The 27,968-nt window shown below is 34.0% G+C and overlaps 1 protein-coding gene across 1 annotated transcript in view; it reads right to left on the bottom strand.

The window, feature by feature from the left end:
• The window catches only part of LOC126056787 (protein cueball), a 39,277-nt gene extending 15,602 nt beyond the window's left edge, over positions 1 to 23,675 (bottom strand). Inside the window, exons 1-3 of the mRNA XM_049850879.2 lie at positions 23,449 to 23,675; positions 780 to 1,176; positions 38 to 694 (exon numbers count right to left, since the gene is read on the bottom strand). Of these exons, the coding sequence (XP_049706836.2) occupies positions 38 to 694; positions 780 to 1,176; positions 23,449 to 23,512 (1,118 nt within the window). The 5' untranslated portion in view covers positions 23,513 to 23,675. The remainder of the gene's footprint in view (positions 1 to 37; positions 695 to 779; positions 1,177 to 23,448) is intronic.
• Positions 23,676 to 27,968: the final 4,293 nt, after the last annotated feature.

Here is a 27,968-nt window from a genome sequence, read left to right as displayed (position 1 = left end):
AAATATTATTATACTGCATGTGTATGTAATGTTATACCTGCATTTAGGTTGTCCCACGGCATCAACGCTACAGTCCCCTTGGAAACAGTAGTTCTGACAGACTGAGATGTCGCATCTCTCGCCTGTATAGCCTGGAGTGCATTTGCAGACATATTTCCCATTAACTTTAACACCATGGACGCAGAAAAGGCCGACATCTGTAGGAATGTTGATCGAGTCACTGATTGTCGAGTCATTACGGGGCAAACTCGCCAGTTCTTTGCACTCTTCAATCCCCCGAGTTTGGTCTTCGATCTTATAGTTGGCAGCGATACCGAAGGTGATTTCGTTATTGAAGTTACTAATCTGTTTCGGTTCCGTTTCTCCTTCTGAGTACTTTGATATTTGCCAAACGGACCTGTAGTCCCAATCTACCCAATAAATAGAGTCTTTAGACACCGTTAATGCGTTTGGCTGATGATGAATGCCAAGTAATAAAGTCTTTCTGTCCTGTCCGTTCAAATCGGAACTTTCAATCGAATAGTGTATGCCTTCCCTGTCATCAGCCCAGTACAATTTTCTTGTTTGCTGATCAATGGTCAGGGCAACTGGCATGAACATGTTAGTGTCGACTACAACTTCCCTCTCCGAGCCATTGAAACGCGCTCTTTCTATTGTGGGCTTCGTAGTGTTAGTGTTGGTCCAGTAAATATACCTGTAATTTGCAAATGACTATCGATTATGACAGAGTTTAATATATTACGTGTTTTTTTTTACATTTAATATCGTTAGGAACGTACCCTCTGCAGCTGTCCACAGCAATAGCCCTAGGGATCTCGTCATCCATCTTAATCAAAAGATTTCCGTAAACATTGTTCTTTGATCCCGGTTTTAGTGAAATCCAGTATATGCTCCTCTCTTTTGTGTCAGTCCAGAAGAGCAATCCTTTAACTGGATCGAAGGCGAGACCCTGGATGTTCTCGTATGCTTTCTTTCTCACCAAAGATTGTGTTTTGTTGTTAGATATGCTAAAGCTAAATATGGAAGCGTTGTCGCTCTGTTTGTCGACAAACAACAGCATGTTGTGCACCGCATCGTAAGCTAAGGCCGTGAGGTCTCTGAACTGAACATCTTCATTGTGAGTTTTGGTTCCGTTGGTATAAAATTCAAGTTGATCTCCTGTAGTGACGGCAATATCTGCAATAACAGAGAAAAGGCAAATTAATACCAGTTCACAAACAATACTTTGGGAGCATATCTTACACCTAAATATGACGTGTAGTTAGTCTAGATCATCTCGAATTCCAATAAACAGTCTAATCTCGTGGAAAAATAGACGGATAAAAAATCAGTTACATAATATTGTAATTGCAAGTGCCAATTCTCGAATAATTTGGCAGCGCTGCAGCCGCTGTCGCGTGACCAAGCTAGGTGATTGCGGAGGTTAGTTACATGTTACATAACGTTACTGTCTCGTTTCAGCTCCACGGTGTTGTGACTCAGAATTATGATGTTGACTAAATAGGCAACATTATAGTCTACCTCTACTGCTGTAGTTGCTATGCTATCAGTGACGCTAAAGACGTCCTTACGTGTGTAAACATTGTAGTAAGACAAGTGTAAGTTTAGAAATCATCAATCACGGTCGTTTAATAATAGAATGCTTCGATTGTTTTCTTTTGCGGGTCATGCAGAGATGACCGAAGAATACAAGCTGTTGCAAAAATGCAAGAACCAAGGCCCAATGATTGATGCTTTCCTGATCCATATCGTCTATTCGATGTATCGCATAGATTCTACCGGACTAACTCTGTGTACTACATATGTAGGTAGTTCCTGCTTGGCGACGGAATCATGTCCGAACAATTAATACGTGTCCAAGAATTTAGTACCTACTTCTATTTCTCAATGGACATCCGGCATTCTTTATGCCACGACAGAAATAAACATAAATAACTTTTGAAGTTAGAATAACAATTTTGAGTTTAGCGTGGTTGGTTATTGGCGGTAAACTCGGTTGGTAAACTACATCAAGAATTTGCGATCTTGTGACTTGTAACATGTTAAGAGGGCTATCACAAATTTTCGCGAATTTAAACGTTTTATACGAGTTTTGATGCTTTGGATATAGTCACAATAAAAAAACAAAAATAAGATTCAGAAAGTTTGATCATTTATCTTGAAAGTGTATTAAATAAATATTTTAATTTGTCCACGTACATCAGTAAAATCTTTGTCTCTGCAAAGGATGTTTCATAAAATGTTGCTTTTGGGTATCTTTTGATGCTTCGGTACTCCGAGGATATAGCAATTTAACCATTTATAAAAATGTTCAAGATACAACTATATCTTGTACTTGGAAGTGCTTAAATCAATTTATTACAATTCATACAGTATTGCACCAAAAATAATTCTATAAAACTGAGAGTTACTGACAATTTTCCGTACGAAACTATATTTTATATCTATGAAAGTATAATCCAAATTCAAATAAAAAACATTTAATAATTAAGGTGGTATTGTTATAAAGCTTGAAAAAAAATTGGTCTATTTAAAAGTAAAACAATATTTTAAAATAATTTTGTTTGCAATGCAAAAATCAATATAAATCTTGTGACGCGCGGTGTTCAACTTTAGTCAGCGCCAGGCGCTTACCGAGGAGGGACGTATCGCTCGCTGTTGCGCCGCGTAAACTCGCCGGAGTTCGAAAAATATAGCGCAACCTACGCATCTAACACGTTTTGATACTAGTGAGTTTTATTTTATTTATTAGTTATAATGATCTGATTGAAATGTAATATACATAAGTATTAGGCCATGATATTCTAATTCGAAAATGTTATAGATTGGGTTCTCTTTTTGATGTTGGTTATAAAGAAATATGTACGTAAATGTCATCGTCGTTAGTTTCGCTGTTGCATAATAATGTAATTGGACTTCTTTGATTCTTGCAGGATAATGAAAGCATATTTAATTCAGACTATCAGACTCAATTGAATACCAGTACAAATAATATGGTAAGTATTTTTTGTCACCCGCAAAAGGTATACGTGACATATTTGTTTTAATAAACTATCTACATTCCTAGTTTTCATTGTTGCAGGAAAATGAAGATACAATACATGGAAGACGAATTATAGATTTTAGTTTTTTTATAAATCAATTACTTATAATTGATAAACATGGTGAAAAGTTTGGTTGTCGATTAAATAATTTAAAAATTGTAAACGATTACTTGTTTATTGTAACTCAATCGAGCTATTCTAGGTTATAAAATTCATCGGTACAAATAATATTTCATAAACTATAAAAACAATAAATTATTTCGGAAAAAAGTGGCAAATTCTCAAGTTTGTTTGTGCCGCGTGGCGGTCCGCAGGTGTGCGTTGCGTATTTCACTAGACGCACACATGCGCAAGTGCTGCCGGCTATCGTCTAATTTACCTACAACTGAGCAATTCGATTTTGTAATAGCGCTCTTAAACAAAAATACGTAAGACTTAGCGCGCGTATTTACGCATAATAATCTTAATTTCGTAACGTCAGATGTTTATTATACAGATCTTTTCGGAAACTTTGTTCCGAGAAGTTTGCGATATTTTCCTACAATCTGGATATTTTTATCAGGATAAATGCTAAAACTTTCGTTGAATATAAATTGAAGGTTTTTCTTAATGTTCACGGAAAACACGTGGTATTGAGGTAAAATAATAAACAATATTTGCATAATACACACAAAAATAAGTGATGACAGACAAGTTAATATTGCGAAAAATATCTATTCAGATGAATTATGTCCTAGCGTAAATTCTGAAAACATTTGACAATAAGAACATTGGTGATAATGATAAGTTAGTCAAGTTTTATCCGAAATACTTCATTCATCATATTTATCAAGTGCACCTGCTCTAAAACACTGTATTTTACTATCCATGTTCCAAGCAATCACGTTATTAAGTCTACTGTCAATTGATTCCTCTTATCGTTATCACTAAGACCGCCATGACGGTCGCCAATCTTAACTATCAAGGTCAAGGTCAGAGGTCAACGGCGGTATGCAGATACGTCTTCTAATAAATAAAGTCCTTTATGAAGCAAATATTTTATGTATGAATTATCAACAAGATTATACAGATTTTTCTTGGGTTGATTTATAAAGGCGGTAACTATCTTTTCAACTTTAGATGTGCTGTTTTATGTGTGTCTGTTAAACTGTTGCTTCTAAACTATAACCATTGTATACAGTTTCCAGTTAATACAGAAATGTTTGTGTGTCTCAGTGCAGTTTTTCAATTTCAAGGCAGCTTATAAAACAATAAATGCATCGATGTCTACGCAAATCAATTGTGATGCATACAATGCATACAATAGCATAATAACTTGCTTATTCTGATCCTAAGATTACTTTCTATTGACTTCATTCTTTTGTCCACGAAATTATTGTTTAGAAAACATGATTATGTTAAATTGAAAAGAACGATATGAAAGAATAGAAAAGGGAAAAAACAAATGCATTGCGCAATGCCACCCATGATGACCAGTTGCAGAATTATTTGCAAACTACAAATATTTACTTATTTTGGAAATATAGAAAAACAAAACATTAAAAAAAACAACCTGTATAAATAACCATTTGTCCCTACCATCCATCAAAAAAATAACGTTTGCATCGTCGAATCAAAAGCGATGTTTTGTTAAAGATTTCACTGGAAATCGCCGACGCAGGTACAAAACAATACTGTGAACGTGTGTTCTTCTACTTTTATGCGTACGCGCATACTCAGCTGACGTGGCGTCACTAACGACAGGCGTTGAAATATTTATTTCCTCGTAAATATTAACAATCTTATCATAGGTTTTAGTTTTACTATTTGTTGATAGCGTTACTGACATTTTAATAATGTGAAGATCTAAAACTTACTATCTTGGTGAGCTGATAGAAGTTTTTTTATCATGAGGAATTATATGATTTATGCTGTTATTATGACTCAACCTATAGAAAAAGGAAGTCTTGATATGAAGCTCATGCCTATAGTTTAAACGCCAAATTCAGATCTCCTTTGAAATACTTTATTTTTAAACTGATCGTAATTCCAAATGGGTAAGTTCTGTTTACGATTGTCAAACAACTTGGTCTGTGCGTATTTGGGCCCAAGTTTACCAACAGCATAAACTCCAGTTTCTCAAAAAACTGTTTACTATGTATTTATGTTGTGAACTTGGGCCTTAATCGCGTCTCAATGTCATGCTCATGTCTACACGCATGCGCAATGACCAAAGAGTTGGACAACAGGTGTTTCCAGCGGTATCAAAATCAGCCTGTTACCTACGTTTTTTTTTCGATATCGATAACACATACCTTGGCCTTGAAACTTATAACACAGACAGATGAGTACTTTTCTCATTTACACCAATAGGTAAAGATTGATTAATATTAAAAACAACAGTTAACACGATAATAAAGTCACGTAGCATCGATAAATAAGCAGGTCAATTTCTAGATAGCGTTTTCTTGTGGTGCATTCCAGCACCGAATTTATGAAGATATAAAAAACAAGGTCGGTTTATCTGGGTAATCGGTAACGCAGGTGACTTGTGTCAAGGTCAAATAGAATTGCACGAAGGGTGCGTGGCTAGACTGAAAAACTGAAAATCAACAGATGGTTAGCATAGACGAGTAAGTTTTTTTACTAGTCCGTGATGGTAGGCATGATACAAGTAAATGGTTTACGGGCTAGGGATGTTCCATATAAAGAAATTATCAATATTTTTGAACCGTAATATCACTATGGGTTTTAGTTACCACTTATTATGGGGATGATTTCTGTTTTTGATAATAGATTGTATTTGCTCTGTAGGTGTGTCTCAATCTCAATATAATGTGTCATTAATATGGTAAGTATACCAACTGGTACTTTTCGTTGGACAAAAAAGCATTTCAAAAGCACGTGTTCTTATTATCAGGTTTGTTAAAAAGTGGCTATAAACCGCTCAAAGGCATGTTACATCTATCTTATCTGGCAATTTTACTATATCTACGTATCTACTAATCATTGCACGTGGTAAAAAAACGAGTGCCTATTTCGAGTGTGGTGAATCAAATTATCAAGCACGTTTTTGCGCCTTCGCAACAAAAGACAAGCTGAATAAACCATCGATAGTGTTAATTGTTAATGAATCATTCTTTTAGTAAAACTTATTTAAAAGTCTATTAATTTAAGTGCCAATAGACTCTAGCATGAAATAAGCAAGTGCTCAGTGGAGTCCACTCGTGACCAAAGGGCTGGCTTTACTTCGGTCAAAGATTACCTATGCATTGCCATCCAGCGTGGCAATGCAGCCAGCCTTTTGGGTACGATCCCCGCTAGAAGCGATACTAAGGACTTTTTTCATGCATAGTTATATTTTCTTCTCTCTTTTGTTTGTAAATAGTTTTTAAACATGTAATGTAAAGAATATGATTATTTTAATGTTGTATTTATTTATCTAGTGGGAAAATTGTTTTTCCTGTTCATGCTATAGAGTTTACAGTTAACTTCTTACCACCTGTTCATTAGCTAAGCATGCAAATTAGTAATCGAAATTCATTAATACTGTTTATTCATAGACGTCTTTTTACTTAATATTGTTTTAATTGAAGTTTTTTTACCTTGTCTGTTTGCATCTTTTTTGTTTAATCTTTTTTTTATTTTAATCTCTAATGATAATAATAAATGAACCTTATTATTTCCTCTGTTATACTAAAAAAAGTATGTTACAAATTGTATGCACTTATTGTAGTATCACTTAAGACAATCGCTTACGGAAGTAAACAGTACCGTGAACTCACTTTACTAAGAATTACCAACAACCAACAAATGAACGGAATAGTAAATGTCATATAGGTCCCATTCTTGTGACATAAAACCATTAGTTATTAATAAATCCTTACTATAATATTACAAATACGAAGGTGAGTAGAGAGTAGTTAACTAATTTGTCACAATATCACACTAAAACGGTTGAACAGATTGAGATGAAACTCATCAAGTTAGTACCCATGACACAGGGACACTACTAAGTACGTAACCTATAGTCGAATTAAACTATGTAGAGTAGGTAGCCTTCGCAAATACATAATACAGCTGGCTTTAAGGTCAATGTACTGTGAACACCATATATGGTTTCAATGCCAAGGTTTCAACCAAATACTAAAACAATATTGATAGTGAATTGCGCATTGGACATTGTTAGCGAGATAGTGTTAGACTTTATTTTTTATTGATATCATTAGGTATGTAGATTGGTTATGTAACTGTCCACCTACATACATAATATAGTAGTTAAACGTATTCGTTATCCGTAGTATAATTAAACCATTCATTTATAAAATAGGTTATTCCTATTTCATTTCCTGCCCGTAATTATAAAAACAATAGTTAGCTTATTAATTAACACTTTTAATTAAAAAAAAACGAAAATCTATTCTCTTAGAATTATCCTGTTTATAATATAATGTAATATACTTAATCTGTGGAATAAGGAAGAACTGTCAAAAACGCTTATCGAATCATAATGCAATAAATAAAACTCAATTTTTGATAACACGTCATTAAAATATTACTAAGGAAATAATAGCATTTTTCATTTTTTATTAAGATATGTTAGGCAGGTAAATTATTTTACGAAGGTATTTCTACATATTTTAAGTGGAATTTCCAACAACCATTCCTAAGATATCCGTTTATTGGTCATTTTTTTTTTCAATCGTCAACAGGCGAATATGAATTTCTAAGTAGGTAAAGTACGAATTTTGATTTATTTGTAACTTGGTACTTAATATTATATTAATTAATTTCATAGTATTGTTTCTCACTAACTTTCAAAGAGCGATAACGATTACCTGCAACAATGTGAAGTTCTCAATCAAGGTATTAAACAATTTTCAATTTACGTATACAAAGATATGAATCTAAATTGCAACGAAGTCTTTTGAACACCTTAAAAATCAAATAAAACCAGCCCAAATCTGACTCTTTAACAGGCTTCAAATAATCAATTAAATCAGATATCTCAAACGGTCCATTCGAGTACTCAATTGATTGAACAATAAACAGTCCAGCCCTAGTTACGCGACTATTATGATAAATTATTCAATCGACGCGGAACTGTCCAATAAATAAATTCCGTATCAATCGAGCTCCTATACTTACTACAGTTTTAGGGTTGAACAACCGGACATGTAGAAAAAAACTTCTACATGTACATATTTCTCATTTGAATACTAGCTTTGATGACGTTAGTAAGGAACCCTGGTGAATAAGCGGAAATAACCGTTTTTTTAATATGCTGTTTTTCGCACTGATAATAATTTTGTGGGATATATTTTTTAATTCTTTTCCCCTTTTTTCTGTCGGCGGATGTGACTAAAGTTCCGGCTTAAACCTGCCAAGCAATAGGGCAGTTGTAGTAGGTAGTTAATATTATCGATGGTTACATGACTAATTTCAAAACAGTCCAATAAAAGAAAAATAAATACATTTCAATGTTCATTTTTCTTACCGGCAAGTTATGTAAAATCGTTGAAATATTTTTTGCATTTAGAGTAACCTAACGAGAATAAAATGTTTAACTTATTTTTAGCATCCCGCCAAATAATCCATGTAAGATGACATCAATATACATCTTATCGCAGAAATTAATTTCTTGCGAACAACCTCTGGATGGGAGTTACGTTGCAAAATTATAGATACCTGTATATCTTATCTTTATTTACATAGTATTTACATTAATTTAAAAAATAAAAATAAACTTATATGTACAACTTAAAACTAATACATAGCATCAAAAAATTGCTCCTCATCGCTGTCACCGGGTAATGTACCCAGAAGGCTGGCAGCATTGCCACGTTGGATGGCAATGCTCAACCTCTGTGCGAAATAAAAGCCAGCCCTTGGGTCACGAGAAGTGTCAACAAGGCGCTTAGAAATTTCCTTCGCAAGCGCGTGAGCACTCGGACCCCACGGCCCGAGAGTTTCAACCCCAAACGGCTCAAACATGTAATTCCCGATAAGGCTACTATATTTGCGCCGTTTGAGGTCCTCTGCTTGTGAAGCGGCGGAGCCAACACAACACGCAGTTCTAGGAAGATGGGATGGCGCAAGAGTGTCGACGCAGGTCGCGTCCCACACTAAAGTCCTACCCATCTTCCACGGAAATAGTGACATGCCGTCTGGTCTCTTGCCATCGTCGCGTGCCAAACCATTTGGTTCAAGTACGGCTGGCACGCCGACGGCAACAAGAGCCCGACGGATCACGTCGTTGATATTCGCATGTCGTGGTATGCGGCCCGCACTCCGACTGCACGACAGGCCGTGGTGACCGAGGCTGTTGACAGCTTCCCCGCAGTGGCAGCGGTGAGGAGTGCAGCACGAAGCACCCAGACGCAGGCAGACAGCGAGTCTGAAAGTGGTGTCGTCAAACATGGTGCCTATGTTTGCCGACGGAAATGCGTGAAGCCAAAGACCTGACTCCCATTCACCCACAGCCAGTAGGCGTGCTCGCTCCGCAGAAGTAATTGACGTATCAATGAGATTTTTCCGTATTACTCTGCAGAGCGGCTCATCCCACTGTCTCTGGGAGGATGGGTTGGCGGGTAGATCGGTATTCGGGCATGTGACTTTCCAGGCATTAATAGCCTCCGCCAGGCATGGCACCTCAAAATTGATCAGTGTAATAGGTAGAATTTATTATCTTATCTTGTGATCTAAATCTATGATGGATCATCTGTTGTTCTTTACCATAGACAACGGAAATACAAAACTGGGTAACAACGGATTTATGTATACAAAATTATAAAATTAGTTAACTGCTCAAACCTTATGCACAACGGAATAAATTAATTAAACATACATATATACGATGTTGATAGTATATAAGTGTGTGAAATCTAGGAACCTCTGTCATATCCAAAAACAGGAAGGAAAATATCGCAAATACGCGTAACGTAAAATTCCTATCAATTCAATCAATCAAGACTAAGTTCCGATAAGATTGATTGCAAGTAGGAAATGATTGATAAACCTTAATTAATTAGGTATCACCTGTACAAAAAACATGTAAATTCAAGGTACGTGATCTACTTTGCAATGCATTTTATGAGTTTCAGTCGTTCAAAACCTTGACGTAAGTGCGTGACAGATGGGAGATAGGAACAAAGCCAACTTCCTAAAAGAATTATGATAACATACACAATATAATACGGTTGTGAAATTGTGACGTGAGCCGAATTGCGTAAACTGACTTAATTTGCGTTTTGCAAATCGTTGTTTTATGCAGTATCTTGTATGTCGTACGAAACCGCATGTAAGATATTCACAAAGTAAAGAAATCGAGGAACATGGAACTTTTTGCTGCCGCTCTATATATTTGCGTTATAAACAAAATTTTTTATACGAAAGTTAATAAGTCAATGTAAGCTATGTGCTACGTATATATGTATAAACGTCGAGGGTTTAATCTTGTTAATGAAGATGTCTGAAAGTCAAGGGCATGATAGCCCGCAACACATGTATGTTGTCAGTATGTAATTTTCACTTTCATAAAAACAATTACACTTTGGTACAGGATTTAGATAGAAAAGCCAATCGCTTTTACATTGAGTATTCAAATAACTCTTTTACCCACGTTTAACACATACATACATGGTTTAATATTTCATATTTGTCATCATACTCGTAAGTCAATAATGTCGCTTATGAACCACTAAACGATTAATCTATATCCTTATCAACGTCTTAGAAAAAATAACAGGTCAAATACAGGTTTGTTAGCATCCGACTTGATCCGGATATTGGACACTACACGAACTACTTAATTAATTTCATGAACTGCGCCAAAGTTAATCATAATATTTTTTGTCGCATTCCTCAATAAGATAAACGTCATTTGTAAATTAGATATACATATGTACAAAATGTAATCTATATAACAAGGATTTGTACGGAATATACATACCTACTTGAATGACTAGCTTCCGCTAGCGGTTTCATCCGCGTTTTGTGACAGTAAGTTCTAGATGCACCCGGATAAAAAGTAGCCTCTAACCCTCCTCGATAACTGGGCTATCAACATTGAAATCCTACTAATATTATAAACGCGAAAGTTTGTATGTATGGATGTATGGATGTTTGTTACTCTTTCACGCAAAAACTACTGAATGGATTTTAATGAAACTTTACAATAATATAGCTTATACATCAGAATAACACATAGGCATTTGTAAACATATTGTTCGAAATACTAAACCTGCGCAGACGAAGTCGCGGGCACCAGCTAGTAGTTTTATAAATTGTTTTGTTCATTAGTTACTTAGGGACTTCTTCAGCTTTATGTATAATTTTATAAAATGAAATATCATCATCATCATCATCATCAGCCTATCGCAGTCCACTGCTGGCCAAATGAAATATAAAATGTTATAAAAGAACACAGATTAACATTATACAGAGTAAGTGTGTTAGACATGTACTTGAATGATTTGCAAACGCTGCACCCATTGATAGCAAGTGGTTTTATAACATGATCATGGTTTTAATCTGATACTCGCACCACGGAACACCTATATGATATTTATTATTTCTGTGTTCAACGTGCACATAGGTAAAAGTGTGTTACAAACATCGAATTGATAGTTGAAACTTGAATCATATCGAATATCACTCCTGAAAATCTTCCGAATTGATTGACTGATTAAAAATTACATTTTGAGATTGTTATCGTATGAAGTAACTCTTGTTTTTCTAACAGCGAAATAAAATATACCTATTATCAATGCTTAAGGGGCGCAGCCCTACTTTATAATCACCCTCGTTAAAATCAATTTTTATTTAGGGCGAAGACTACTTATTAGCACTTATCTTACTCAGAAGGGTACAGATAATAAAAATGTTGGACTACACGACTATATTGATTTAATTCTAAAACAAATGTATTATGCAATCATGACTCATAATTTCAACATTAATTAAACGCAGAAAATGCTTTAACACCCCCAAAATATTTTTTCAAACCTAAGCTTTTAGTTTGAAACGTTAACTGTTCAATTAATGTTTTTCAGTTACTAACAACATCCTTCATTGGTAACTAATTAATAGTTTAGCTTGGAATACAGGAAAGTGTGTGCAAAAACCTGCGGGAATTAGTGCATTTTGTTATCAGGGTGCCATTATTCCCTAACCATCGATCATGGGTAGGTACCTACATGACGATGGCGTACGTGACTAGTCTCATGTACTCGTTTTGATCTACAGAGCTTTTGTTGTCGCTAAGCAGATATTAAATTACAGCGTGTCAAATATCGTGACAATCAGTGTTTGGTGGCAAGAAATTGGTTGTATTGAGAGTCTGGTTTGAATTTCAATATGAATGTAAGTAGGTATTGGTACCAATAAGTAAAGTTGTAATCAAGTTCCTGATCCCTTTTTTCTAGGAGTCTCTAAGAAAGTTGTTTTTTAGGGTTCCGTAGCCAAAATGGCAAAAACGGAACCCTTATAGTTTCGTCATGTCCGTCTGTCCGTCTGTCCGTCTGTCCGTCTGTCACAGCCGATTTACTCGGAAACTATAAGTACTACAGTGATGAAATTTGATGGGAATATGTGTTGTATGAACCGCTACAAAAATATGACACTAAATAGTAAAAAAAAGAATTGGGGGTGGGGCCCCCCATACAAGTAACTGAGGGATGAAATTTTTTTTTTCGATGTACATACCCGTGTGGGGTATCAATGGAAAGGTCTTTTAAAATGATATAAAGTTTTCTAAAAAACATTTTTCTTAAAGTGAACGGTTTTTGAGATATCAGCTCTCAAAGTCGTAAAAAGTATGTCCCCCCCCCTCTATTTTTATAACTACGGGGTATAAAATTCTAAAAAAAATAGAGGTGATGCATGCTAATTAACTCTTTCAACGATTTTTGGTTTGATCAAAGTATCTCTTATAGTTTTTGAGATAGGTTGATTTAACTGTAATTTACGGAACCCTTCGTGCACGAGTCCGACTCGCACTTGGCCGGTTTTTTTTTTAATACTCTGAGACGAATTTCTAAGTACCGTAAAAATTAAATAAAATGGCCATTTTAGAAATTAGATATATAACTAAGTAATACATATAATTACATCTACTAATAGAAAATTTTATTGGATTAATAGTAAACACCTAAGCGTAAAAACCTGTCCTTAATTATGCTAATTTGATTATGTATAGTTTTCCTCAAACGGTCAAAAGTTTATCTTACTTCAGGATATTAATTAACACTTATAATAGAGTAATTACAGTATTTTAGACGCTGTATTATTTTCCTAATTAGACAATTATTAATGTATAGAATGTTTATAATAAATATCTACACAGATAATACAGAGAAAACAAATATGCTAGACTTCAAACCATTTCTTCCATTTCGGTCTATCTATACTTACATACCGTCCGCTTTAAGCTTATTCTTTCTTACAGTATATTTATAAAAATATACAGTAAATACATTAAAGTAATTATTTTGTTTAGATAATAAAATCATTGTTTGACGTATCAATTTGATAATCCCCTTCATGGCATTTTTATTAAAAACATTTACTTAACCAAAAAAGGTTATCTCGGAAACAATTTCGCTGTGACTTCTTGATACACATAGTTATGTATACGTAATACGTACACATATTATGTATATTTATCGAGTGATAAGACTGAATAAACAATTTTGATATCTACGTCAGATTTACTTAACTAAAAAAAAAACTGTGAGTATTAACCTTAAAAATACTAAAAAACATGCTTTTAATTTAAAGAATCAGTTTGCAACTGCATAGCTTTCATTTATTTAAAAAAAAGTTTAAATAAGTAGGTACTATCACTTCCTCAACTCATAGACACCTTTCGATAAATACTTAATAGAGTAATTAATTATTATTAGAACAACCGAATATCTTCCTCTGCATTTTCCTCATGTAACTATTTTTTAAAACAAAGTGAACTATTGTTTTACAAATTATCTGTGAACGTTGTAAACGCACCTACACAAATTCAACCAAATAGTTTTTGTGATCAATTTTCCTTATATTTGTAAAATATTTTATAAATGTTCACACTAAAATATCATTAGATATTTGAGGATTTAGTTACTTTAATATTGTTCATCTGAATACTTCAGACACTCCTAATTTTAAAACTGAGACGAAACTTGTCAAAAATACCTTCTACTGAACGTTATTATTATTTAATGTATGTATGTCTCTTCCTTAATTATTATTGTAGTACCTAATTATTTATGTACATCTACAATCTTATAAAGCTGGAGAGTAAGTATGTATTTATGTTTTTGGTCTAAACACGCTTATCTTCAGGGGCGCGGTGTAGCGTTTTCAACATGTCTGCACCACAGACTTCTATTATTATTGATCATACAATCAACTTGAATTTAAATGCAATTTCATAAAGCCATGATTCGCATATACAAGCCTGTCTTTCTTTATCAAATAAAGCCTAATTAGTATTATCCTTAATACGGTTTATCCGCGATATAATATGATGACCTTTAGTATTAAATAATAAGCTGCGTGGTGAGAAGTGGCAAGTAAGAAAATCTATACTTATATAATAAAAAGGAAAGTACTTCACAAAGGACATGAGTGAAACCGCGGGAAAACAACTAGTACCTATTTAATAATAATTAAGCTATGTGTAGCTATGCTATGTAAATAAATAATATTTACAAGTTTACAGCTTTACTATCAAATACTTAATTATATTATTTATTTTACACTCGTATTTTTCATTAACGATATCAATTTTGAATGATAATATACCATGGAAGATTGGCAGGTTATCATGGGGCGAGAACTCCGCATTTATCAAGTTCGTCTCTGCTAAAATAATGTTATAGAATTTCTAGAGCCCTCCATACAAATGGAAATTTTATTGTAATGTTTTGTTTGTCAAAGAAAACATCTACAGAAAACAGCGTGTCAAATAATAGTCATTGTTTTACTCTGTAGTTTATCAAATAATAATTTAAATAAAATGCTAAGGAATAAAATCATTTTTGCGTATCTCCTTAATTATTATTTATACCTAATGAAAAAAAAACACGTATATTTTTTCCTTATTTTTTTTCTGAAAACGAAAACCTGTTGGAGGTCTGAGACGCAAAATCATTGGTCTCGAGACAGTTCACACATAAATTTAACATTAATTGTATAACATAACAGTTTTAATTGTCTGCGTAGATACTTGTTAATAAATTCAGCTGAGAAAAATTATGTGCCCAGTTTTTGTTTCTTCATTTAAAGATTTTAAACTAAGTATAACTAATTTGCAAAAAATTGCAAAATAAAAACCGGTCAAGTGCGAGTTGGAATCGCGCACGAAAGGTTTCGTACCATTCTCCCTTAAAAAATTCGATTGTTGTATGGGAGCTCCTTGAAATATTTATTTTTTTACTTTTCAGTATTTTTAGTTAGCGGTAACAATAATACAGCATCTGTGAATATTTCAAGAGTTAGTAATAGTGTCCTGTTTTACCCTTTGTGTACAACCCTAAAAATTGACTAAAAACATTTAAATTCGTGCAAAAACCACGTGTTCTGGTATATCATGGAAGCAGACTAATTAGAATAACTATGACCATAACAATTATTGTTATTATCCTCTAGGTCAACAATCAATACCTATACATACCTACCTATATATTTATATCTATGTGTTGCGTAGTGAATTTGTCACAGTATTTTAGTATTTACTTAATGATACTGCAGTGACAGTCACATTTTCTTGTAATGATCATTAGTTATGGACTTTCGATTGAGAGGAAACTAATGAAAGTAACCGCTTAGAAACCTACTATAGATAGTTCAACTCAGATTTGCGCGCGGCCCTATGTGTGCGTCGGCTTGTAAATATACAACTTTCATTCGTGTGACAGTGACGTCGTCCGAGCATGACGTGTTCTTATCGCTTTTTGTTATGGGTACAGTCGTTTACGAAAATGTCTAGTTCTTCACGGAGAAAATGTTTCAAAGGAGTCAGGTAGCGTTTCAAAAAATGAAACATTCAAAGCTTTTTATTATAACATTTTACAGTTTTTCATTATTTTCTCATACGTCTTTTCAAATTGACATTGACAGTGTCTAAGAAATAAATGACGTGAAATATCTAAGATGAATTAAATACTCCTTACATATTTTCTAGCTCGGGGTACGCGGACAATAAATAAAAGTGTGGACTAAGAATGTAAAAAAAAAACGTAATCGTGTATAATAATGTAAACAAATGTGTGGGGAATTTTAAAAAATTATATTGCTTCGCATAATGTCGACCAAAATAAGACGGAAATAATGAAACTCATAAATGAACGTTTAAATCAAATTGATTAAGGGATGTGGGGTAATACTTGTCGACATGTACAAAAGAATAAAGAAGAATACTATAGACATTTTGACATGGAGTCAGAATTTATAATTCACCTTGGAAAGTAGCGAATCCAAAAATTCATCATTTGATTTTTCAAGTAGCGATTCAGAATCGTTATAAAAAGATTAACACTAAATTACGTTATAACTATTTTTCTTAAACACCTGTATACAACCCCGAAATAACTGTATTTGTACCTGACTGTACCTCTTGTCACGCACACAAAGTCACTGTATATGTACAAGGATTACCCACACAAAAGGCCGCGCGCACGACTGAGTTGAACTTACTATAGTTTAGCTTAATTGCGTATTTGATGGAAGATGTTCTATTTGAAGATCTGTGCACAGAAGAAATATATTTTATTAATGGCTATAGATATGGTATTTAATTAATTGATATATTTACAGAAAAAAATACGGTTCCAAAAAACTGATCGGCATCGTTACCAGCGGGGATCGGGCCCAAAGGGCTGGCTGCATGTAGATTCTTACTTACCCACACAATAAAAGATTTATTTTTTATTTATTTCTCAACCTTACCACTAACATTACAGACAGATTTTGATATGGCATAACCTATCATAAATTATATGCTAAAAGTTTTACCACAGATTATATAATAGTTATGGTTTTACTAGCATCATATATTATCAATTTTTACCAAGACAGTAATTCCACCCAGATATTTTCAGAGATAATAAGTTACTTAATCATTAAGGACCGCACAAGTTTATGATGCTTTTACAATTGTATTTAAATGATTAATTTCATGTGTTTCAAATATTTTTTGTCATCCTATGTCGTGTAATATTTCGAATTGGGCGTGAAATATATAGGTCTAAGGTCATTGAATATTCTTATATTTTAGCTCAAATCATTCCAGTTCAAATATTTCATCATCACCCTTTTTATCGTCCCAGTGCTGGGTAGACGTATTCCCCTATCACATAGAAAGGGTCTTGCGCTTACTCAATGCGGGTTGGTGACTTTACAGTAAAGGTTTCCTCTTCCTATTGGAGTCCAAGGTGTTGTTGATCATTGCTTGACCGTAAATCGGACCCGCACACTCATACTTGAGAGGCTGGTGCTCTAACCACTAGGCCAACTAATTATTAAAAGTCCTTAATTATCGTCTTTCATAATTCAAGTGTTATCTTAGTAGATAGTAAGGTAGTAGGAATCCCTGAAACAATCCATACCACGTTTTTCATCGTACATGACTGCGGTTTTCTCTTATCAATGATATAAAATAAATCGCGCTTGATAAGTGAGTCGGCTAAAATAATCGATGTGTATTGATAAAATTTGATTAATGTCAAGTTATAAAACGTTTATATGAGAATCAATCGTGGATTTGTAAAGGCTGGTAAAGATAAGGCAAAATTATCTTTATCGCGGTTTCAGGCGCGAACGGAATTCGCAAGTAAATAAAAATAAAGTTAGAATGAACTGCACCTTAATTACGTTCTTATCTAAAAAAAATACGTCGTTTTAGAATAAAGTTTTAGCAGTATACTGGTTTCAAATTTCATTTTGTTGAGTACTTACCTAGTTTAAACCAAACAATTGCAAAATTAAAGCCATAGCCATTGACATGAAATATAACAAGTTACGTAAGTAATTAGGGTGCTTATTCTATAGCAGCCGATTTTAGATTTCTGCGTAATGTTTCCACGGACTAACAAACAAACTGGAATGTTCATCAAATTTTTCCAATAGCCGTCATCAATTAGAAGTATAATTAGATCAATTATTGTGACATCGATGGCCGAGAAACATCGTGAACACGCGACGCGTCCCGATTTTAGAAAATCCGTATTTAATTGCTCAACGACAACCTTTAGCTTTTATTGTCATCAGAAATGACTTGCTTAGGAACTGGGGCACGGTCGGTGCATAATATTTGTGTGCTGCGCTTATTATTTTCACTGAAGTCTTAGTGAACGTTAAGGTTTGTACTTGTGCCAATTTTTTATGTAATAGTGCCGTGCGTGACCGCGAATCGATTTGTGCGAAAACGGTTCCACATTTAAAATTATAGCGTTTGGGTATTTTCGGAAAGTTCCGATAGAACCAAATTGTTTTTAACGCCGTTTTTGAAATTGATATTGGCTTACACCTAACTTATAAGTGATTGAGCTTTCAAGAGAGCTTCCAAAAAGTCTGTGCGTCACAATTTCGATAGGCATCGTGGGTGGCATTCAACGAAGCATGAAATTAAAGCTACCAGCACAGTGGGCGATAGTTTAGCGTAGGTGTTTGCGCTAGCACTGCAAATACGCGAAGGATTCTCAACATCATTAATAGGATTGGGTTACTTTTTCTTTCTAATGATTGATTACTAAAATTGAGTTGGATTGGGGTTATATTCGTCGACCGACATTGAAGATTAAAAAAATAGTAATTTATAGCTGCTAATAACATATTATTAATGTACAAAATGTTTAGTGCATTTAGCCACGAAAATCTGAAAAATGATCTAATTCGGATTAAGTAGATTATTGTTTGTTAATTCGAAATTAAAAGTACCTACAATTAAATTAAGTAGGTAGGTACATATTTCATTGTGTCAGTAGACATTGGCAGTTTAATGTGGTACAAACAGTCGAAAGTTCAACGACACGATTGGCAATGAAAACTTTGCACTTAAACTGGTTAATCGATTTTTTTTAAACTACATAAGTGTTTTTAAATTAATTACTATCAGCTATTTACCTTATGCTGCTTCTCACTGATTTAGGTGGCGAAAATCTGCGGTTATAAGCGATTGTTACCTAAATCAATTTTATGAATAAGGTAAAATTTAAAACAATGCGTGTGATAAGAATTGATATTTTAATAGAACTTCCTGGTTTGTTAACTATTTTATATGAGAACCACTCAAAACGCTTTGAGTGTTTTTAATTAGTTTGTTATCTTGAGAAGTTGGTATTATTTCTGAAGAGTTTTGTCAAGTTTATTTACCTAATATTGACCTTGAAGCTGTTTTTTATGCACATACATAAATATTTTAAAGTGTATTTTTTTATGTAGTCTCGGTATAATGCAGATTTCTATATCACGAGGGTTGACAAACGTTCGCAATTCTTAGATTTGTCCTGGAAAGTTTTAACGTCGTCAAGACATGTCTCTAAAATCTTAATGACCATAGCACTCGTCCTCGCAAGTAAGTTTAAACAAAACCCACACGTCTGAATGTTGCAAATAATGATGATAGTGAAAATGTAACAGATTTCACAACCATCAAGCTAATTAAGAATCCTTGAAAGCCTGCAAGGTTCTGCACAAACCGTCACGATTTAGTGAACTGACATAATTCGCGTACCTAATTGCTAAATAATTTATAAAGACTTTATTGTATCTGTAACAACAGAGGTTTAATATAAAGAAAGGTAAATCATTGCGAGTTCAATGTTATGTGCCTTTGTTCAAGTGGTCAAGTTATTAATTTTGGGGCTGCCACGGTCTTGTTGATTTGCGCGAGGTGTGGATTTGGAGGCTGGTTTTTGGAGTGACTGCTCACTCCAAAAACTTCGCTACACAGCGTTGGAAGATTTAGGAGATAAACTAGCAACAAAAATGGTCATGAAAAGTTACATTGCTCAAACAATGTTTAAGGTTCTTCCAACCTACAGACAGACAAGTGTTGCTGGGGAGTTTGTTGCGCCACTTCTTCTTCCCAGCAAAAACACATAGGAAATGGTGGAGGGTGAGCGTTGTGGGGGCTGTCTTATGTAAATTCCTGACGTTCAAAAAGTTCTGTCTTGCAGCTAAGTTTTAATAAATGATTTTTGATTTTGATTGTATAGATTGATATTAAAATAACTGTTTCAATATTTAACAGTCGCGTTAGGAAAGTTTTAGGCATTTTCTACATAGTTTGAATACAAGCTGTTATGTGTAGATTTAGTGTCTTACTAGTACGTAATCTACTATATTGAAATGGGAACAAATATAATGACCACCATAAAATGCTTTGATACCCTTAGTTTTGCAACCAGAAAAATCTACTGAACACCAGAAAAATAAAGTCTAAAAATGTAATAGTACCAGCTATTTTAGTCACGACTTCACTTTAAATTGTATTCGACCACCAAATTTAGTAAATGATCACCAACTCTTGACGACCAAATTAATGTATTATTTTTGCCTAAATAAGTCACTGTGATTGCCATAAAATGTAGGCTTATTATCAAATAAAGTATTATGATGCCATATTAAGTTATGTGTCCGGCTTGCAATGCATGCGTGAGTGTCAGTATGACGAGTGACAGGGGAAAATGGAAGAAAATGACATATTGCGCCGACCCCAAGTAAAATTGGGAACAGGGCAGGAGAAAGAAGAAGAAGAATGTGTTTCTCAATACACTCCCTCGAAAACACACTCTTATCGCACTGTTTAGAGGCATGCAATAGACAATTTTCCACCCTAGTGCAGGAAAAGGGTCCCCATAATGTAATTACATTTATTGTATCAGGCCGAACTTATTTTTTTGGAGTCAGTTTACTTAAACAGGATAGCAAGATGTAAAAACTTTGATTATCATTTTATATTAAAACGCTGGTATAATTTTGATGATCATTCACTACTTTTGGTGATCATTTACTACTTTTGGGATAACAATGATTTATTTGGACTCATTTTGCTTAAATAGGATAGCAGAATGTAAAAACTTTGGTTATCATTTTACTTTAAAATGGTGGTTTAATTTTGGTGATCATTTACTATTTTTGGCTTGCGCATGATTTATTTTGGAGTAATTTCACTTAAATGGGATAGCAAAGTGTTAAAACTTTGGTTATCATTTTACATTAAAATGCGAGTTTCATTTTGGTGATCATTTACTATTTTTGTCTGCTATTTGTTACTATTTCTGGTGATCAGTTAAACATAAGCCTATTGAAATCATCTACCGTGTGAGTTAAGTGCGTTCATTAAAGTATTAATCATTTCGTCCTGATTTTCCTAGTAAAGGAAACGAATAATTAATAACATTTAACAGAAGCTTATAACCGAATGTAGCTGTTGGCAGTTAAATTTTAAGGTTCATTTTGGATTTCGATAATAATAAGTAACTGATTTACGACCTTTTTGTAAAGTGTTATTGACACCTTGAGAATAAAAAGTTGAAAAGATGGAAGTACCATTAACTTCATGGTAAAAATGTTCCAGTATTGTAGGAAAATGATATGGACTAAATCTGTGGATTGTATGTAGATTATAAGTCCGACATTGTCTGACTAGGTACCTTCCTGAGAATTAGTTTGTGTTATGAGTAAAATCTTTACTGTGAAAAATTATGGTGCACCTACCTACGATGCGACAATTTTATTCTGTTTACTGCTAGTTAGCTAGGTATTTTGTGACGATAGAAAAAAATACTACTTAAAGTGAACAAAGTTGTGTTTCTTCTCTCGTTAATATATTTTTGCTGTTTAGTATTTTTTTTTTACTATTTATTTATTCGTTTCCATTATGGACGTCGTCGTTTTGCGTAATACCTAATTAAATAGCTTTCATATGAATGAGTTGACACTAGGGTCAATGCTATACTAGGTAAGTACCTATACCTATAAGATATACTTAGTAGTAACAGAGTTTTGTAAGTGCTTGCAATGTTTACTTACAGTCTGGCAAAATTGTACTTAGGTATTTCGTAGTTTTTCTAACTTGGATTCATGTAACTTTACCTAGGTACAAAACTAAAACATTTGAAGCTGGTTAACTAGGTATGTAAAGATTGTTATTGAATAAAATATGAACCTCTACGAAATGATAAATGATACTAACTAGGTAGCTTTAGGGTGGTATCTCTTTGTCATAGGCAGAATTGCGTATAAAAGTATTTTCCTAGTTATTGGCTTATTTTCTATTGTCATAAGGTCCCTAGGTATCCATTCAAAATGATAATGAGTCATCGGTTTCTCAATTTTATTTGTTCACTGCAATCCAAAATAATAACAATAGGTACCTACCTACCTATATCTCTCACAGATCAAAGAATTGAAATTGTTTGCATTCTTAATGCGTCGGAATCATTAAAAGTTTATAAATACAGGTTTGATTTGATCTATAGTCTGTTTACTAACTGCTACAGCAAATGCATTTTCCTAACCAAATATGATTTCATTTAACATTTGAGAAATGTTATCCCGATAAAAATATCCGCAAACAGCCGGTTTACCACGTTATTGCAATCAGTAAAAAACGGCTGTTGATCAATATGTAAAAAAAACGCAAGAATTGTGTCTTTTCAGGATAAACGTCATCTTGTAAGTCCGCCCTACGTCTGAAGATTTCCCGCCCGCTTGTGACGCCCTACATTCGCCCTCACTTCGAGACTGTCATCGAATTGTAGATTGTCTTGCTTACTTATATAATACAGAGTGCTCAATAGAACCACTACAATAGTCTCAAAAAAAACAGCTAGAAGAATTGCTCAAATAAAGTTAAAGTTACAATAATGTTGTGCATAATAATCGTATTCTATAATATGCAACAAATTATTCCAACGTTGAAAACCGGTAAATAAATGTCACATAATAACATGTCAATTCCTAATCATTTTTGTCAGGTTGCACCTAACGTAAATAAAATGCAAATAAGGAAGTCAATGCGAAACATTCATCAAGAACTACTTTATTGTTTTGCAGTTTATTCTTATCACAAATTTCCGAATTTCAGCAATAAAACTCGGCTAAATGCAGTGGTAACGCAAGCCGGTGTTTATAGACGCTTAGAAAAGCATCTTTACTCGGCAGGGTTCACGCCAAACGCTAAAAGTGGCCTACGTGACTGAGGACCGCCGAGCAATGGCGTCTGGCGCCAAGCGAGATACACCCTTATTGACATACTCGTGGCTACTAAATTTTGACACAAAAAATCCGTCAGCAACGCGACCTTTACATGCATTACTACTCAGACACAGGAATAAACCTCAACGTGTTATGTAACGTAGTAAAATAGAAAAATAGCACGTGTTTTAAAATTGTCCGATCAGCTGATTTATCCCCTTGTACTCACCCCAGGAGTGTGCCAACCCCACGGAGAGCGCGAGTAACGCCAACACACACTGCATTCTACACATTATAATTCATAAATACAGATCCGTACAGTTAAATGCACATTTAGTTTGCAATACGTTGTACGAGTTTCAAGGGAGGTAGAAGGCGCGCGCGACACTCGTCCACCTCCTCCGGTCGCTATTGAGAAACTAAAGCAAAACGCCGGTTTGCCGCGTACACGAAACGAAATCTAAATAGGTCCATTGAAAAAAGTCGCGCATGCTAGTGATGGCGCTCTCTTATCAGAGACAAGGAGGGCTTGTCAAATAAAATGTAGCTCTTCGGTTTTTTTAGCAAGCATTTGTAACATTTTACGACGTAGGTAAGTATATAAAAGTGTGTAACCAACGGTTTTATAAGAATTAATATTTTTTAGTTTGTCGTAGAAGGTATCAAGCACTAATTAATTAATGGCGCTAAAAAAATAAACAATGCCACGCATTTTCAATATGATAATTAGATTTAAGTATTGTTTATCCTTATTCACTTAAAAAAGTAAATGTAAAACTTACTTAGGTATACCTACTTATCTATTTGACATTACTGGCATAAACTAGCATTCCAATGGCAGGGGCAAATTAAAAATAATTTTAATAAAATAATATTTAGTTAGGTACACAATTTTTTTTTCTACATTTCGATTTCCCCTATTATCATTTAAGATATCTAGGTCAAAGTGATGGCCACTGGTCAATAACATAAAACGGATAAGTATTAAATTAAAATTAACAAGCGGATCTATGCGAATGAGCATTTAAAATACACATAGGGTAGACAATTATATGCGAATACTGAAGGCCGTATTTCAAGCCTAAAAAACAAATCGAAACTTTTTTTTTGTTTCATATACAATTGTAAAGAACTTGGGTAAAATAATTACAAACAATTTGATGGCATGGTAACTTTTTTAATTAAAAAATGTGAATTAAGTTAAACACTTTCATTCCACCCAAATGGGGTTCAGCACAATATTATTGATCTGCCTCAAATCTTGCCTGATCGCTTAACTAAGCGTCCTGCGTCTTTTGCTTGAATTAAAACAACTATGTACAAAATCTCATAGGGGTTTAACGATTAGTCGGCAATATAAAAGTGTAAAATATAATAAAGTAAGCTTGTTTGCGTGTCTGTTTCATGTTGGTTACTTTTTCACGCTCAAAGGGCTGGACCTATTTTAATGGGATGGGAAGCAGAAAGCTTACGTGGATTATTACATAGGATTATTCGGGCGCTAGAAGTGGATCCGTCAAAACGTGGGTAGGCTAGGCCAAAGGGAATAGCTAGTTTGAAATAAATCATTTTACAGGTCAACAAATACCCTACTCACCGTCAGTTGCACAAAGGTCCATTAAATTTAAAGATTCATTAAATCTATTGCTATCACTTTTTATCTTGTTGTCAAAGAAAGAGACAGCAGTAGATTTAAAGAAGCTTTAACTTTAATGGACCTTTGTGCAACTGACGGTCAATTTAAATGTGAGTCGTTAAATAAGTTTACAAAATGTATATTTTTTTATAGAAGTACTAGTTTCTGCCAGCGGTTTCACCCGATTCCCGTGGGAACTACTTCCCGTACCGGGATAAAAAGTAGCCTATAGCCTTCCTCAATAAATGGGCTATCTAACACTGAAATAAATTTTCAAATCGGACCAGTAGTTCCTGGGATTAGCGCGTTCAAAAAAACAAACAAACAAACTCTTCAGCTTTATAATATTAGTATAGATATATACTATTTTGGATTTCCGTGTTCCATAAGTAAGGTAATATCTATTTTGAGTTTACCGCTCACGTCATTCACCCGAGTGTCGGTTTGAACGAGTCGGGTCTTTGACCCCGTTTTAAATAGGTCACCGAGTTTCATTGTTGATGAACTTGAAAAAAATATTAAAAACGAATATTCTTAATGCATTATTATATATGACTGTTGACCGTCGCGAATGTTGTATAGGTAGGTACCTACTTAGTTTTTACCCAACTGAAAAGAATGGATTTATTTTTCGTACGCGCATCTGTGTCAAGACAAGACAAGTGTCCTGTAAATCAAGTGCAACTTACTTTTTTAAAGAGAAAATTAAATTTTTAAGACGGTCTGATACCGGGTAAATACGCATCCTTTGTAATTTCCTTACTACCATAAGATAACTTCATACTGATTTATGAGTCCAAAGAAACTATCGGCCGACTAAAAGTTTGCATCCTGCGGCTACTTTAAGTAGAAGGATATATTTTGGATTTTATCTTAGGTTACAAAACCAACAAATTTTTTTTAACTTTAAAATTATGCTCGGCACACTACTTAAGGCATTATTTTTTTTAAAATGTTAAACACAGTAATAATTAAGTGCCAACGACAATTTATAACCAAATGCAGGACATTGTTACAAAACACAATCTAGATCATAACGTTAATGGTTGACGGACTTCCGGTCACGATTTAATACTTCCGGCCCCACTTCCCTATTGATCCGAGATTTCCGAGAAACCGTAAGCTAGAATAAAAAACTTAAGACAATTACTTTGTGAACGATTTAATTATAATGTTTCAACTTCGTACAACCGATTAATATTTAGTATTTTTCATTAAGTAAAGGTATTCCCAACTGTGAAATATGTTTAGGTACGTATACTTAGGTATGTACCTTATATATGGCGTATATACATTCTTTATGTTGTAGCAAATTTGTGTCATGTAAGACCTGTTTCTGAGCACCCTTATCGGCAGTTTATATTTTACAAAAAAAAGTTAAAAAAAGTTACCGGCTATTTGCCAGTAACTTTTTTTATATGATATGATATTCGCGATATGATATTCCATTTAGACATAGGTGGGTAGTCAGAATCATTCAAATCATTATTATTTAGCGACTAGCAATGGATGAAGCAGAAAGGAATTTTAGTCTCCTTCAAAGTAACTAGGTACTGACTAGTTAGAACCTTTTTCATGTTGTGTTTAGCCCTTTCCGCCTTTTCCGGCCCTTTTCTAGGCTTCGGTAATTCTAAAAATCTCGCAGCCCCGGCAGATTTTGATCCTTTGTGTACCTGTCCACTCTAGTGTTAATTATTTATTTGTGGACACTGGGCACGAACTGTTATTATATGCTTAAAAGATAATGTATGACAAAGCCAGATTTGCTGAGCAGCACTGATGTAACACTACATCAATAAAATATTAGACGCAAAATATTTTATCGCTTTTAGTATATGAAAACGACATCTAGTGGTTAAATAGTGAACTATTTACAACATCAAATGCGTTAGAGCTAGCGTCAAACCGGCGACATCTCTGCAAAGTTCACTTTGTAATGTACAGATGGCTCTGATTGTGTATTTTCCGGCTTTTCAATAATTTCATGTACCACCCAAGAAAAGGTAGGTACCGACTACGCCAGTAAAAATTTTGTATACTTAGTACCTATTTTAAACTTACTACCGAAAACCTAACATTCATAACTTCTAGATTTTTCGCATTAGTAGGTAACCTAATTTGCCGAGAGATATCGGTCTATTTTGTGCTACTTTGAGCTGCTACGATTTTTTCTGACTTGATGGGATAGACATTTGCCATAATTGGGAAACTATGGACCCTTACACTGAGCGTTGGCCCAACACGCTCTTGGCCGGTTTTTATTAAAACAGGTATATGTAGATATAATCATCTTTCCGGCGCACTCGGTCAAAAAAAATTAACTTCTACATACATGTAGGTAGATATGTCGCAGGGATATGATAAAAACGGGGATTTGATCAAATCCCTTGGGGATTTGATCAATTCCCTTGGGATTTGATCAATTCCCTTGGGGATTTGATCAAATCACGGAGGATGTTAAAATAACAACACGATTTTATCTTTTCCCTAAACAAATCTAGTGAATTGAACAAATCCCTAAACTGGTTCAGTGAAATGACAAAAATAATTTTGCTTTGATATTTTAAAGGTTTATTGGGTAAGATATACCTACATAATTATGATAATCAGGTGTGTGCAATGCGACAGATACACTTATCATCATTTATTTTTGTTTGTTTTTTTTTTATATATATAATGACCTATTGCTGTTACTTATTATAATGATACGATATAATATGAAGATCCATTATCGAATATAATCTCACTCGTCACTCTAAAAGTCAGTTGTTTTTTTTATTATTAATAATAATAAAACTTTATTTCGGACAAGTCCATATGAGCGATACAAAAACACATGTAATAAATTACATTAAACACATGTAATTATTTATTGACGTGTGTTGCTGCACAAGCGTTTCATAGCACTTTAAAAAAAGAAGTTAAAGCTATCATTTAGTAGGTACAGCTAATTGAACATTATTTACTATCATGTTGTAAATAAATTTTAAAATAATTATTTTAAATAGTAGGTATACAACTTTTAACTAAACGGACTGTAACAAAAGCTAAGTTAGGTAGGTACTCATTTCATCATCATCATCTTCCGAGCCTTTTTCCCCAACTATGTTGGG

This window comes from Helicoverpa armigera, chromosome 11 (genome assembly GCF_030705265.1).
Source record: "Helicoverpa armigera isolate CAAS_96S chromosome 11, ASM3070526v1, whole genome shotgun sequence".
In the NCBI taxonomy this organism is placed as follows: domain Eukaryota; kingdom Metazoa; phylum Arthropoda; class Insecta; order Lepidoptera; family Noctuidae; genus Helicoverpa; species Helicoverpa armigera.
The sequence above is the reverse complement of the archived record's forward strand: the minus strand, read 5'-3'. Positions and strand labels throughout refer to the sequence as shown.